The sequence below is a fragment of the Rutidosis leptorrhynchoides genome, chromosome 3 (genome assembly GCF_046630445.1).
Source record: "Rutidosis leptorrhynchoides isolate AG116_Rl617_1_P2 chromosome 3, CSIRO_AGI_Rlap_v1, whole genome shotgun sequence".
Taxonomy (NCBI): domain Eukaryota; kingdom Viridiplantae; phylum Streptophyta; class Magnoliopsida; order Asterales; family Asteraceae; genus Rutidosis; species Rutidosis leptorrhynchoides.
Genome location: NC_092335.1, coordinates 351,720,926 through 351,734,585, shown reverse-complemented (window position 1 = coordinate 351,734,585; position 13,660 = coordinate 351,720,926). Strand labels below are relative to the sequence as shown.

Here is a 13,660-nt window from a genome sequence, read left to right as displayed (position 1 = left end):
ATCGGTGTATGCTTAGAAAGGGTAAAGGGAAGATGTGTAGAGCTTTAGCTATCCGCGGGTTAAAGTTTTATAATCAAGTGCTCATGCTAATGTATAACTTTTATGATGTTTTCCAGAAATCTTGTGGCTTAAACTTACGAAATGCTTTACTAAACCTGTAGATTCACTCAACGTTTTTCGTTGACGTTTTGCATGTTTTTATCTCAGTTCCATAGAGGTATAGCTTCCGCTTTGCAGAGTTGTCATGATTGCTTGCTAGCTGTTAGTTCTAGATGTTGTCCAGCATGTTTACGTCATGACGTATTATTTTTAAAGAACATATATTCGCATTGAAAACTGTCATTTCAAATGATGTTTCGGTTTACTTAAGTTGGTTGTTTATGTCAACTACTTTTCAGATTTGTTTCTTTTAATAAATGACTTTGTTTTGATATTTAATGCGAATACTTTTTTGGAAACGTCACATATAGAGGGCGTGACCATTAAACTGTGGGACCAGAGTTAATACACCGTTAGTGGATTATGACGGGGTATTACAGTCATGGTCAAAAAGAAAGATGGAAGCTGGAGGATGTGTGTGGATCTTAGGCCACCAGTACAGTGCCTTAAGATCTTGATACATCTTGTCGGATCCAGGGTAAATAGAATACCTCGTCTTGTGTGAATAGAGGGCGTGACCGTTAAACTGTGGGACCAGAGTTAATACACCATTAGTGGATTCTGACGGGGTATTACAGTCATGGTCAAAAAGAAAGATGGAAGCTGGAGGATGTGTGTGCATTATAGGGAACTTAAAAAAACACCATTAAAGATAAATTTCCTATTCCAGTGATTGAAGAGTTGATTGATAAATTGGGGGGTTCCAATTTGTTCTCCAAATTAGATTTAAGGTCTGGATATCATCAAATAAGAATGTATGAAGATGATATTGCAAAAACAGCCTTCAAGACACATGAAGGGCATTATGAATTCTTAGTGATGCCCTTTGGCTTGACTAATGCTCTAGCCACCTTTCAAGCTCTTATGAATGAAGTCTTTAAACCCTATTTGAGAAAATTTACATTAGTGTTCTTTGATGATATTCTAGTCTATAGTGCTACTATGGAGGACCATCTTGAACACTTAAGGTTAGTGCTGCAGACTATGAGATCTCATACCTTGTTTGCCAAGAAGTCAAAGTGTGTGTTTGCAACACCAAAGGTGGAGTATTTATGTCATGTTATTACAGCAGAAGGAGTAGCAACTGACCCATCAAAAATTTTGGCAATGCAGCAATGGCCAAAACCTAAAACACTCAAACAGTTGATGGGATTTTTGGGTCTTACTGTGTATTATAGAAGATTTATTAAAGGGTATGCCCAGATTAGTCAACCTTTGACTAAATTACTTAAAAAAAAGGGGTTTGTTTGGACTGAGGAGGCTACAACAGCTTTTGAAACCTTGAAGCAGGCCATGCAACAAGCTCCTGTTGGATTTGTAATGGTCATTCTGCTCATATGTTCAATGTTGCCGAAGCAAGAGTGATGATTGACCAACATTCGTTGGCCTCTTATGCTCATCCAACTGTATGGTACTCTCAATTTCCGATTAAAATCAATATTTTTATTTGGCGTTTAAAGATGCATCGTCTTGCTACAAAGGATAATCTTGTGCTCAAGGGTGTTTTACTCCCCAATCTTTCATGTGTGTGGTGCGAAGTGAATCCAGAAACAGAATTTCATGTGTTTGCTGCTTGTACTATTAGTAGACAAATATGGGCTAACATTGGTTCATGGATTGGCATCGTTATTCCGACTTGGAACTCGATGGACGACATGTGGTATTGGTTCAACAGTTTGCCTATTCACGGAAACAAACGGTTAGTTATGAGTAGTATCTTCTTTTCTTCCCTTTGGAACATTTGGCGGCTTCGAAATTGCTACATCTTTAAGGATCCTAGCTTCAAAATTGTTCATGTTTTAGATAACATTATTATTACGTCTTTCTTTTGGTTATTCTCTAGATACAAAAAAGCTAGGATTAATTGGTCCGTGTGGTTGCAAAACCCATTGGACACTATGTAAGTTTTGTTGCACGTTATTTTTTTTCTAGCTTCTTGCTAGGATTTTTTTTATCTTAATAAAATCTTCTGCTGTTCCAAAAAAAAAAAACAAGCTCCTGTGTTACAACTTTCGGACTTTAACAATAAATTTGTGGTGGAGACTGATGCTTCTTGAATTCGAATTGGTGCAGTTTTACAGCAAGGGGGTCATCCAATTGCATATTTGAGTAAAACATTAGCTCCTAGGCACCAAAGCTTGTCCACCTATGAAAAGAAATTTTTGGCAATAATACAAGCATTGGATAAATGGAGAGGGTATCTGCTGGACAAGCATTTTGTTATAAAAATAGATCACATAAGCCTTAAATATTTGCTGGATCAAAGGATCTCTACACCTACTCAAATGAGGTGGCTGCCAAAATTGCTTGGGTTTGACTTGAAATCATGTATAAGAAGGGTGAAGATAATACTGCAGCAGATTCTTTATCTCGACTACAGACTAGTGGAGATTTATTTCAAGCTCTTGTCACTACAGTCCAAAGTGACCTGCCCAAGAGAGTTGCAGAAAGTGTGCACGGTGATCTAGTCCTGCAGCAATTGATTAGTCAATTACAAGTCAACCTTGCTGTTTCCAAGCATTATACATGGCAAAATAGTCATTTAAGGAGGAAGGGGAAATTGGTAGTAGGGTCAGATGAACAGTTCAGAAGTGCTTTAATTCAATTCTATCATAATGAACCTAATGGTGGACATTCAGGTATGACCTCAACCATACACAAAATTAGTGCTAATTTTTACTGGAAGAAGCTTAGGAGGAGTGTGAAGCAGTTTGTTAGAGGTTGTGTAGTGTGTCAGAAGTGTAAACCTGATCTTACACATTCACCAATGTTATTACAACCACTTGCCATCCCTTCAAGAGTTTGGGCAGAAATCTCCATGGATTTCATTGAAGGACTACCACCATCTGGTGGGAAAACAGTGATTATGGTGGTGGTAGACAGATTGAGTAAATATGCTCATTTTGTACCCTTGTCACATCCTTTCATAGCTGCTCAAGTAGCTAATGCTTTTCTTGACAAAATTTATAAGTTACATGGGATGCCTCAAGTTATTATAAGTGACCGGGATAAGGTCTTCATCAGCTTATTTTGGCAAGAGTTTTTCAAAATTTTGAAGGTTCAACTGCATCTATCCACTGCATACCATCCACAAACAGGTGGCTAAACAGAAGTTGTCAACAAAAGTTTAGAGTGTTATTTGAGGTGTATGACTAGAGATCAACCAAAGGATTGGCTTAAGTGATTATCATTAGCAGAATTTTGGTATAACACCAATTTCCACACTTCAATCAATACCACTCCCTTTGAAGTGTTGTATGGTCAAACGCCACCTGTACCTTATCTTGTATACTAAAGGAGATAGTCTTGTAGATGAAGTTGATAGATCATTGGTAGCAAGGGAAGAGGCCATATCAGTTTTAAAGTTCCATTTGAAAAGAGCTCAAGATCATATGAAAATCTTTGCTGACAGAAATAGAATAGATAAAGAGTTTATGGTTGATCAATGGGTTTATGTGAAATTTCAACCTTATAGGCAGATTACTATTAGAGGGGGTAAACATCACAAGTTATCTCCTAAGTTTTATGGACCTTTCAAGATTCTCAAAAGGGTTGGAGCAGTAATGTGAAATTGCAACCTTATAGGCAGAATACCGTTAGAGGAGGTAAACATCACAAGTTATCTCCTAAGTTTTATAGACCTTTCAAGATTCTCAAAAGGGTTGGAGCAGTAGCATACAAGCTCCAGTTTCCAATAAATGCTCAAATACACTAGTGTTTCACATATCTCAATTGAAGTTACATAAAGGAGATATGCCTCTTATGATGGGAATTGTACCACCACTGGATCCAAATGGTCTTTTAAGTGTTGTAACTTTGAAGGTGTTAGACAAGAAATTGGGAAAAAGAGGGAATGCAGCAGCAGTGTATGCTTTGGTGCAGTGGCTCAATGGTTCTGTAGAAGATGCACGTGAGAACTATGGGATGATCTGGTGTTGAGATATCCAGACTTTGTTGCTGATTCTGACAATTCTTGAGGACAAGAATGTTTTAAAAATGGGGGATTGATATGGACTTCATTTCAGTCACATGACAAGCACGTGAGTTTAAAGGAGTCAAGCTAACAGAATGGTTTTGGCGGGCTAATTCGTTACCAGCGTTGTAGCTTAGATCTCTAGTTGTTATAAACAGAATTGTTGTTAGTTCTAAATCAATTTTCATTCAATTCGTTGTATAACGATTCTTTTTGTAATTCCAATGGTAACCAATTGTTCATATTAATAAAATCCCAAAATTCAATTTCAATTCTCTTTTCTAGGGTTGAAAATTCGATTGAGTTTGATTGAATTTCTTCGAATTGTTTATTGATTCTGGAAGTTCATATCATGTATTACATGTGCATCAGATACTCTACTACTGCTTTTTATAGGTTGGGCATCAAAGAATTTTGAGTATGATTTGAATCTATGTGTATCGATTTTTGTTTAAAAATAAATTGATATATACATCAATTTGTTTAACACTTGCAATGTATATAAAACGATGATGATGATAATCGGTGAAACAAATATATGGTAAGTATACTAAAAAATATAGTCGGCATTTTTATAGCCATAATTTTAGTTGATGAACTGCCAATGGAAGGAAATGATTGAGACGGTTATACCGTTTTTGTGTAGTTCTTCTATATAAACTTTTCCCTAAAAAATCTCTATATTTAATTTTAGATCATCTCTATCTAACCGCTAATATTATCTCCTATCATTTGTATCATAAAAGACTTTGTAGCATAACCTATATATATATATATATATATAATGGTTGTCATTAAGAAAGTTAGACATGTATGTTTTCATTGTACATTTATATTATCACTTATTTCTATGAAAAAACTATCATTTAACTTACAAATGTACAACTCTTTTTACATAAAAAAATTATTTAATGACAACCCTTAGGGTTGTCATCAGCATTTTATATGCTTGACTAACCATGTCAGAAGATGTAAATTACAAACGATATGTTTTCAATTAGCTAGGGTTCTTTTTATGTATATATAAATATAAATATAAATATAAATATAAATACTAGTGACCCGTGAAACTACGGGTTTGTTTAAACGAAATAGTTTAATGATATGTTTTAGGTATTAAGTGAACGTAAATACTAAAGTTATTTAGTTTAATGACCAGTGGAACCACAGAGTCCGACTAAGAAACTCGTCTTCTGAACATTTCATCAAACACCTAAAATGCATATTAAATAATCCACATCCAATCATAAGAGATAATATTGGTTGTCATTTTTTTTAAAGTGTAAATTAAAATATACATTTATAATTGGTTTCCTTCTGCATAGCTTTTATATTTTCGTACTCAATTTAAAATAATTAATTAAAATTATTTAATTTTAATAATTAAAATAATTATTAATAAAATTTAATAATAAAAATTAATTAATAAGATTTAATTTTAATTCAAAAATTATTTAGATTAATGACATCACCCACCATTCTTAGATTTTTTTTCCTTTTTGATTTTTCTTAATAAAGGAATTATCCTAATAATGACATCATCATTATAGGATTTTAATATTAACTATAGATAAATATAAATATTCGGCTGATGTTTCCATGATGTATAAGGAAGTTATATACTACAACAAATTTTTTTTTAAAAGAAAACCCTACTGAATGTATATCATTTTTAAAAAAAATTACGAAATGTATATTTTTGTCTTATATTTTCTTTTGAAAATCTACTTACATATATATATATATATATATATATATATATATATATATATATATATATATATATATATATATATATATATATATATATATATTGGTCCGGTTCGTTCTCATTTTTCTGGATTCAATCCATCCCATATCGAGGACTGATAAATATGAAGATTAAGGACCATAAACTGTACCAAAACTCCTATGATATGCTCGGTTCCAGTCGGTTCGATTCAATCCTTGAGTTTTTTTTTTCGATTTTTCTCCTACCATGCACAACTCTACTTCCGCTATATGTTTACCTATAGAAATTTTTTCATGTATTGCTAATATAAGTATTATAAAATAACTGAAATTTTAAAAAAGGAAATCCGTGTCTTTTCTTTTGTAAGTATAAGTCGGGGCAGAGGTTTAGTAAAGAAGGAGGGCCCCCTCGCCCCTCCAAAATTTTAATAAGTAATGAGATTTATAGTTCCTTTGAGTTACAGACATTTGAGCTTATAAATCAACTAAAGTTAAAGTCCATATAAAGGAGATATGACAAAAATGGTAAAGACTCGTAGATTTTGTTTTCATCAACAATTTACTTTATTCTTCCATATCTCTTGGACATTTTTAACTTAAATCAATCTGAAATTAAAGTTTAAGAAGTTAACCTAGATGATGTACAATTATGATCAATATTGTCACTAAAATGTGTACTTCGTATAAAATATGCAATTTTGTTCTTCAAATATTGCATTTTTTCTTTAAAAAAAACATATTACACATTCGACAAAATTTAGACGTTTAAGCTCCGTCACTGATTGTTAGGTTCTGAAAAAGAATAAAATGACATAAGCTGTTCTTTCAGATGAACCCAATTTCACCCAAAATACTTAAATATATAAACATTTAATATATAAATATAAATATATCATCATTATTACTCTCATTTATATATAATATTTTAGTAACATTATACATTTTTTTCACTAATATTTCAAGCAACGCACCCCGATGATCATATTTTAATATGTATGATGTATTTGTTGTCATAAGATTGTATATTTGTATATGTGTTACGAAGACTAGTTAATTAGGTGATTTAGAACATGTAAGTTATATGTGTTACGACTTATCGTATGATTTTTGATAAACGCAGGTTTGAGTGTTGTTGTAATCTATGATTTTCGATAGAAGTAAGTTAAAAAAATATATAATGGTGCCTTATCCAATAAGTATTCATTAACCCGAATGATCAATCAAATCTGAATATGAATAGATAAATTAAAACTAAATGAATATAAAATGAATGAAATTTTAATTAATGAATATGAATATGTGCTCTATTGATATATGGGGGATGATTCTAACACACCTTTTTTTGATCCTCACACACCTATTTTAACCTTTTACTCTTCTAATAATACTCCATTTCTTTAAATTGGTGTGTGAGGATAAAAAAAGTGTGTGTGAGAATCATCCCCCTATATATATATATATATATATATATATATATATATATATATATATATATATAATGTGTATATGATACTCCGTATGATATATGATATAATCCAATTCATTTTCATTCCTACTCACAACTAAACAAAAGTACTTTTTCTAAAATTAAACCAACAAATTAAAGACACGCTCGTCACTACTTCACTTTCTCTCCACCACTCAACAATTAACCAAACACAAACACATCAATTAAAAAAATCTTAAAACTTAAAGGACTAAATCTGTACATTTTTAAGGACTAAACCTGTAAAACCCCTAACTTCATTTCGCCTATTAAAACCCTCCCTCCATTTCCAAAAAACCTCGAACCACACCAACTTCTCTTCTTTCTCTCTCAAAACCCACTCTAATCCACAACCCGACCCGAATTCCAGTATGGATCCCGTCGACGTTTGGGGGAACACGCCGTTAAACGCCGCCGACCCCGAAATCTTCGACTTAATCGAAAAAGAAAAACGCCGTCAATGTCGCGGAATCGAACTCATTGCTTCCGAAAATTTCACTTCATTCGCCGTTATCGAAGCTTTAGGTTCCCCGTTAACCAACAAATACTCCGAAGGTATGCCCGGTAACCGTTACTACGGTGGCAACGAATTCATCGACCAAATCGAGAACATGTGCCGTGAACGTGCTTTACAAGCTTACCGATTAGATCCATCAAATTGGGGTGTTAACGTTCAACCTTATTCAGGGTCACCCGCGAATTTTGCAGCCTACACTGCTTTACTAAACCCACATGATCGGATCATGGGTTTGGATCTTCCTTCGGGTGGGCATTTGACCCATGGGTATTATACTTCTGGTGGGAAGAAGATTTCAGCAACTTCAATTTATTTTGAAAGTTTGCCGTACAAGGTGAATTCAACAACTGGGTTTATTGATTATGATAAAATGGAAGAAAAAGCTTTGGACTTTAGACCTAAATTGATCATTTGTGGTGGAAGTGCGTACCCTAGAGATTGGGATTATAAAAGAATTAGGGAAATTGCTGATAAATGTGGTTCTCTTATGCTTTGTGATATGGCTCATATCAGTGGCCTTGTTGCTGCTCAGGTATATATTTATAATATTACTATATCTATATCTATGCATATGTTTTATTTTGTAACTGTTTATGTTAATTGTGTTTTTGTACCAGTATATGTGAATCTTGATTTGATTGTTCAAGTTTGTTAATTTGATGTTTAGATTTGTGAATTTTGCTATATGGATCTTGGATTGATATGGGGTTTACTTTGTAGATTTACATTTTATAGTTAAGTGGAATATAATTTAGATGAATATGATCTGCATTTAGGCTTAAAATTGATATGGATCACTCGAATTAGTTGTAGAAGTTTTTTTTGAGTTTGTAATTTAGTTATCAACCATGATGTTTTGTAGGTCTGCATGTGAAAGTGTTATGTTGAGCTGATTTTTTATTTTGATGTGTTTGCCACATTTGCATATTGTAATGCATCATGTGATTTGTAGCTTAGATGAGCATGATCTACATTTAGGGTTTAAAATTGTTACAGATCTCCAAGTTTACGTTAGAAAACCAACAGTATCTTGTTAAATGCGAGATCTATTAATACTAATAAATATATATGTTTGTTGAATCTATTACAGTAGTATGCAAGAATTAGGATATTAGGTATGGTTTGGAGTTATATGGTTTGGGTTGAGATTTGATTTTAAATTGTCCTATGTCTAAAAATGTCATATTTGGGTTATCTATTATAATAAAGATTATTATTATTATTTATTTATTAAATGTTGGTATATTATATTAGGAAGCTGCAGATCCATTTGAGTACTGTGATGTGGTAACAACCACCACCCACAAGAGTCTAAGAGGACCAAGAGCCGGTATGATCTTTTACCGAAAGGGTCCAAAACCACCAAAGAAGGGTCAACCAGAAGGTGCAGTTTATGACTTCGAAGACAAGATCAACTTTGCTGTTTTCCCAGCTCTTCAAGGTGGTCCCCACAACCACCAGATCGGTGCACTTGCTGTTGCCTTGAAACAAGCCATGTCTCCTGGATTCAAGGCTTATGCTAAACAAGTTAGAGCCAATGCGGTTGCACTTGGTAACTACTTGATGAGCAAAGACTATAAGCTTGTTACTGGTGGAACTGAGAACCATCTCGTTTTGTGGGATCTTCGTCCTCTTGGATTGACCGGTAAAGACTCCCGATGGCTCACGCGATAAAGCATCTTTTTAAGGTTGTTATTGCTTCGTTATCACTTAGGTTTTTTGGTCTTGTTTGTTTTTGCAGGCAACAAGGTTGAGAAGCTTTGCGATCTTGCGAACATTACTGTCAACAAGAACGCCGTGTTTGGTGACAGTAGTGCTTTAGCTCCAGGCGGTGTTCGTATTGGTACGCCTTATTGTTTATTGTTCCCTCCATCCCAATTTAATTGTCCACAAACAAAAAAGACTTTTTAAGAAAATGTTATTATTGCATTTTATTTTTTGTCAGTTTTAGAGTTTTGCTCCTTATTTTTTACACATTTTTGTCATACATACATACATTAAGGACATAAAAAACTCAACTATTTTGATCTATTTATAAAAGTGCACAATTTATTTGAGATCTCAAACAGAAATACCGGACAATAAATTAGGGACGGACTTAGATTTTTACTTTTTTTATAGTTTTATTGGTTTATTATAGAATGGTGTAATTGAATGATTTTGTTGATGTTATACTAGGTACACCTGCAATGACATCAAGGGGTTTAGTTGAGAAGGATTTTGAGCAAATCGGAGAGTTTCTTCACCGTGCAATTCAAATAACTTTAAGCATCCAGAAGGAATTTGGAAAGTTGTTGAAGGATTTCAACAAGGGTTTGGTGAATAACAAGGATATTGAACAACTTAAGGTTGATGTCGAGAAGTTTTCGGGCTCGTTTGACATGCCCGGGTTCTCATTGGCCAACATGAAATACAAAGATTAAGTTTTCAAGAAGAAAGAGTTTGAATGAATGAATGTTTGTGATGTTATAAGTGATGTTTATCAGAGTATTTTTAATGATCAAAGAAAAGATTATTTGGTTGAAGAGGTTTGGTTTGGTTGGAAGACATTATAGGTCTCAAATGCCACTCATTTCTATTTCCACATAAATCTGTAGATTTTGTATTTCTGAATTTAGTAGAAAATCTTGAGCTGTTTTACTTGCGTTGGAATTTGTCATTTAAGCAACTTCTTGTGCATCTATATTCATTAATAGTATGTTTAATATTATGCAGCAGAAGTTTGGTTGCTGTTTTCATGTTTAAATATGTTTTGTTCTTTTTGTTATATTTGCTTATTTAGTGTTCTATGTCATTGTACTGCGTGTTGTATTATTTGGTGCTGTAAGTTTTTACTCCTTAACATGTAGTTTCAACTACTACATTTGTCAACAGATTTGCGACTTGGACACAATTTGCAAGTCGCTTTTGCATTGCGATTTGCGAACCATATATGTATGCTTTACTACAGTCTTCTGTACATCTTATTCAGGTTCGATAAGATTTTGCAAGATTGGGAACCAATAATCAATGACATTTTTGTTTTTGACAAGTATAATCAATGACATTTACACCAAATTACCTCACATATTCATCGTTGTGCTTCGTCATTGAGGCCATTTTCATAGTCTTAAGAGAGTGTATATTGATATTGAGCGTATGTGACATTTTGGACTGCACCAAGACAATTGTTCGATGTTGCTCTTAAAGTTCTTGGATATTGGTGTCCAAAAGCAAGAGAAAAGTACCAAAGAGGATGAGCATGACATGGACCCAGGTTTATATATAATTAATAACTGATGATTCCGAGCAATTGAAAATACAATGAAAATTTTGGTGCATACATTACACTTTGATTTGTCCCATCCATCAAATTGATATACTCCCATGACGTTTTCCGTTTCATTACTATTCGAAGATTATTACTAGATCTACTAGTAAAAGACGTTTCTTTGTTATGTGTTAACAATTTATGCTTATCGAATAAAATTTGTCATGTTATATACAACATTCTTCAAATTGTTTGATTTGTTATACATTATTAAGCTACTAATACAAATACAAAATGTGTTTTATCTTTTTCTTAATCATATAAAATTTCTATTTTGGTGGTCAGAGAAAAATATAATCCCGACTACATCTACTTCGTCCGTGAATTTTGCACATTCTTGTTTCCAAAACTTGCTTCCATACAAAAATAAGAAAAAATTACACAGAAAATCAATAGATCAGTAGTCGCGTCCCATAACATTTTTCTATGTGAATAAATCTTGTGATTTGCACATGTTACAGGGATATTCTCTCCAATTAACGCCCGTTAATTATTATGCATGTTAAATGACCTTCAATGTAACTTTAAACTTCAAATTTTATTTAATAATCTTTTCTCAAACAACAATTTACCAGATTTTATTTTACACCTGCAATGTTGGAGTGAATATCTACATTGGAGACCAGATAAATTCGTACATCCTTAACTTTGTAAAACTCTTTCAGGTGTGTATGAATTTTTATCCCCACTCTTACATCTACGCCATTATTTTCTATTGTTGTCTGAATGTCAATCTCTCGACTTTCAAGTAGAGGGAGAGATGACTTTTTCTACCAGTGGTTGAAGAAACAATTTCTTTACTCGTGAGTGGTGAAACAACATCCTTGTACTCTGAGATAAGAGGAAAATTTTGTCTACATCGTATCTCCCTTATGTTGTAAATGAACCTACTTGAATATATAAGTTATGTGCAACTTTAGACTATTGGCTACATAAACCTATTGTAAACAATGCTACCTATGAACTCAAAATGGGAAATACATGATGAATAAGATGTAAAAATTAATATTCTGTTTTTTCAAATAAATTTGATCTCATGAACGATTGTGTCGATAAATTCATAGCATGAAGCTAGAGAGACACGTTCCTCTAGCTTTCAAACAGCACCACTATTCAACAAGTTAAAATAAATAAATAAATAAATAAATAAATAAGAGTTATGGTATAAGGCACTCTTTCATTTGGCTACGGAAAGCAATCAAAGTGTAGCTGCATCAGCAGTTGTTACACATATTTGACTAGCTGATTTGGCATTCTTTGTAGGCCTATTTTAAAATCTGCATTCCTAAGCACCCATAACAAGATCAAGCAGTATGTACAAAATAATGGACTAAATAGAGTTCCGCACCGGATGACATACTTCAAAAGCAAAGTTCGGATTCGTAACATCATCAAACATAAGAAAACATAATCTAGACACGTACTCCACAAAATAGTCCACATAAAAGCAAAGCACAATGCTTTGACAATCCTTTATATAATAATATTTATTAAGAAAGACAATTACCTAGAGCATCATCAATATCTCAGCCTTGGTGAATAAGTTTCTCGGCGTTCAATAACTAACTTTGCTGAAGGTGATGCAAGAGGCAATGGGAGAAAACACATCTCTTTACAAATCTTCAATTCATCCTCAAAATGAATTGAAGAGGCAATGGGAGAAAAAATCATCTCTTTACAAACCAAAATGTTAGTAACTATGATTCTTAAGTTAAAGAGTCTTAACTCAATAGTAACTGAGGACTACCAAGTACTGCATTAGACTTGTGTAAATTTAATTTCAAGACATGACCAAAGTATAACTATTGGAGTACCACTTACAAGTCATTGAATGAAATTAACCAAAAATAACCTTCCATCTCAACCGTTACACAAAATCACATCTTGCAACAACTTAGTCCAGGAACCCAATCATCTCCTTTAATTATCTGAGGAATATAGAAAGAAAATGAGTGAATGACACAGAACAAGTAAGAATTACAGTCACTACTTGCAATTCAAAAACATAACAAACTGAACATGGTAAAACAATGAGTCTGCATGATGCAGCGGGAAGAGCACTCTCTACAACCTAAGATTATTCCAATGGTAATCCGTACAAGCATCAAATATAGTTCAAAATTATATCTTTTCATGAAAAAACCTACAGACTTGATCCAAGGACAAGATTCTTCTTATAATAAGGGTTGTAAAATGATTATGAGAATTATTAAGTGCTTTAACTTAGCACCCATATCATCACATAAACCATATAGTCGCAACTCACAAGGTGACTACTTATTCAACTAAAGTATTAAATCAAGATCAGAATAGCATACCCGACATATACGATATTCTCTTCAGTCAAGTATTAAGTGTCACATCTGTATTTCTGTAACGATGATGATACTGACAAGGAATAGTCAACTAGAAAATCAGATTTAGAAGAGAATTTTGTTAAGAATCCGCGCTAACATTATCCTAGCTAACTATTCCTATATCCTT

At 33.2% G+C, this 13,660-nt stretch overlaps 3 protein-coding genes across 3 annotated transcripts; all 3 read left to right on the top strand.

Moving 5' to 3' along the window:
• The first annotated feature begins 912 nt into the window (after positions 1 to 912).
• On the top strand, positions 913 to 1,524 carry LOC139901203 (uncharacterized mitochondrial protein AtMg00860-like). Its single transcript, XM_071883933.1, has one exon. It carries the CDS (start codon positions 913 to 915, stop codon positions 1,522 to 1,524), a length of 612 nt encoding a protein of 203 aa, XP_071740034.1.
• Positions 1,525 to 3,416: 1,892 nt separating this feature from the next.
• Positions 3,417 to 4,098, top strand: LOC139901202 (uncharacterized). The gene is made up of 2 exons (XM_071883932.1): positions 3,417 to 3,719; positions 3,898 to 4,098. The coding sequence occupies exons 1-2, from the start codon at positions 3,417 to 3,419 to the stop codon at positions 4,096 to 4,098; spliced, it is 504 nt and encodes a 167-aa protein (XP_071740033.1).
• A 3,558-nt stretch (positions 4,099 to 7,656) lies between these two features.
• Positions 7,657 to 10,474, top strand: LOC139897563 (serine hydroxymethyltransferase 4-like). The gene is made up of 4 exons (XM_071880266.1): positions 7,657 to 8,398; positions 9,121 to 9,511; positions 9,608 to 9,709; positions 10,045 to 10,474. Exons 1-4 carry the CDS (start codon positions 7,721 to 7,723, stop codon positions 10,287 to 10,289), a joined length of 1,416 nt encoding a protein of 471 aa, XP_071736367.1. The 5' UTR covers positions 7,657 to 7,720; the 3' UTR covers positions 10,290 to 10,474.
• Positions 10,475 to 13,660: the final 3,186 nt, after the last annotated feature.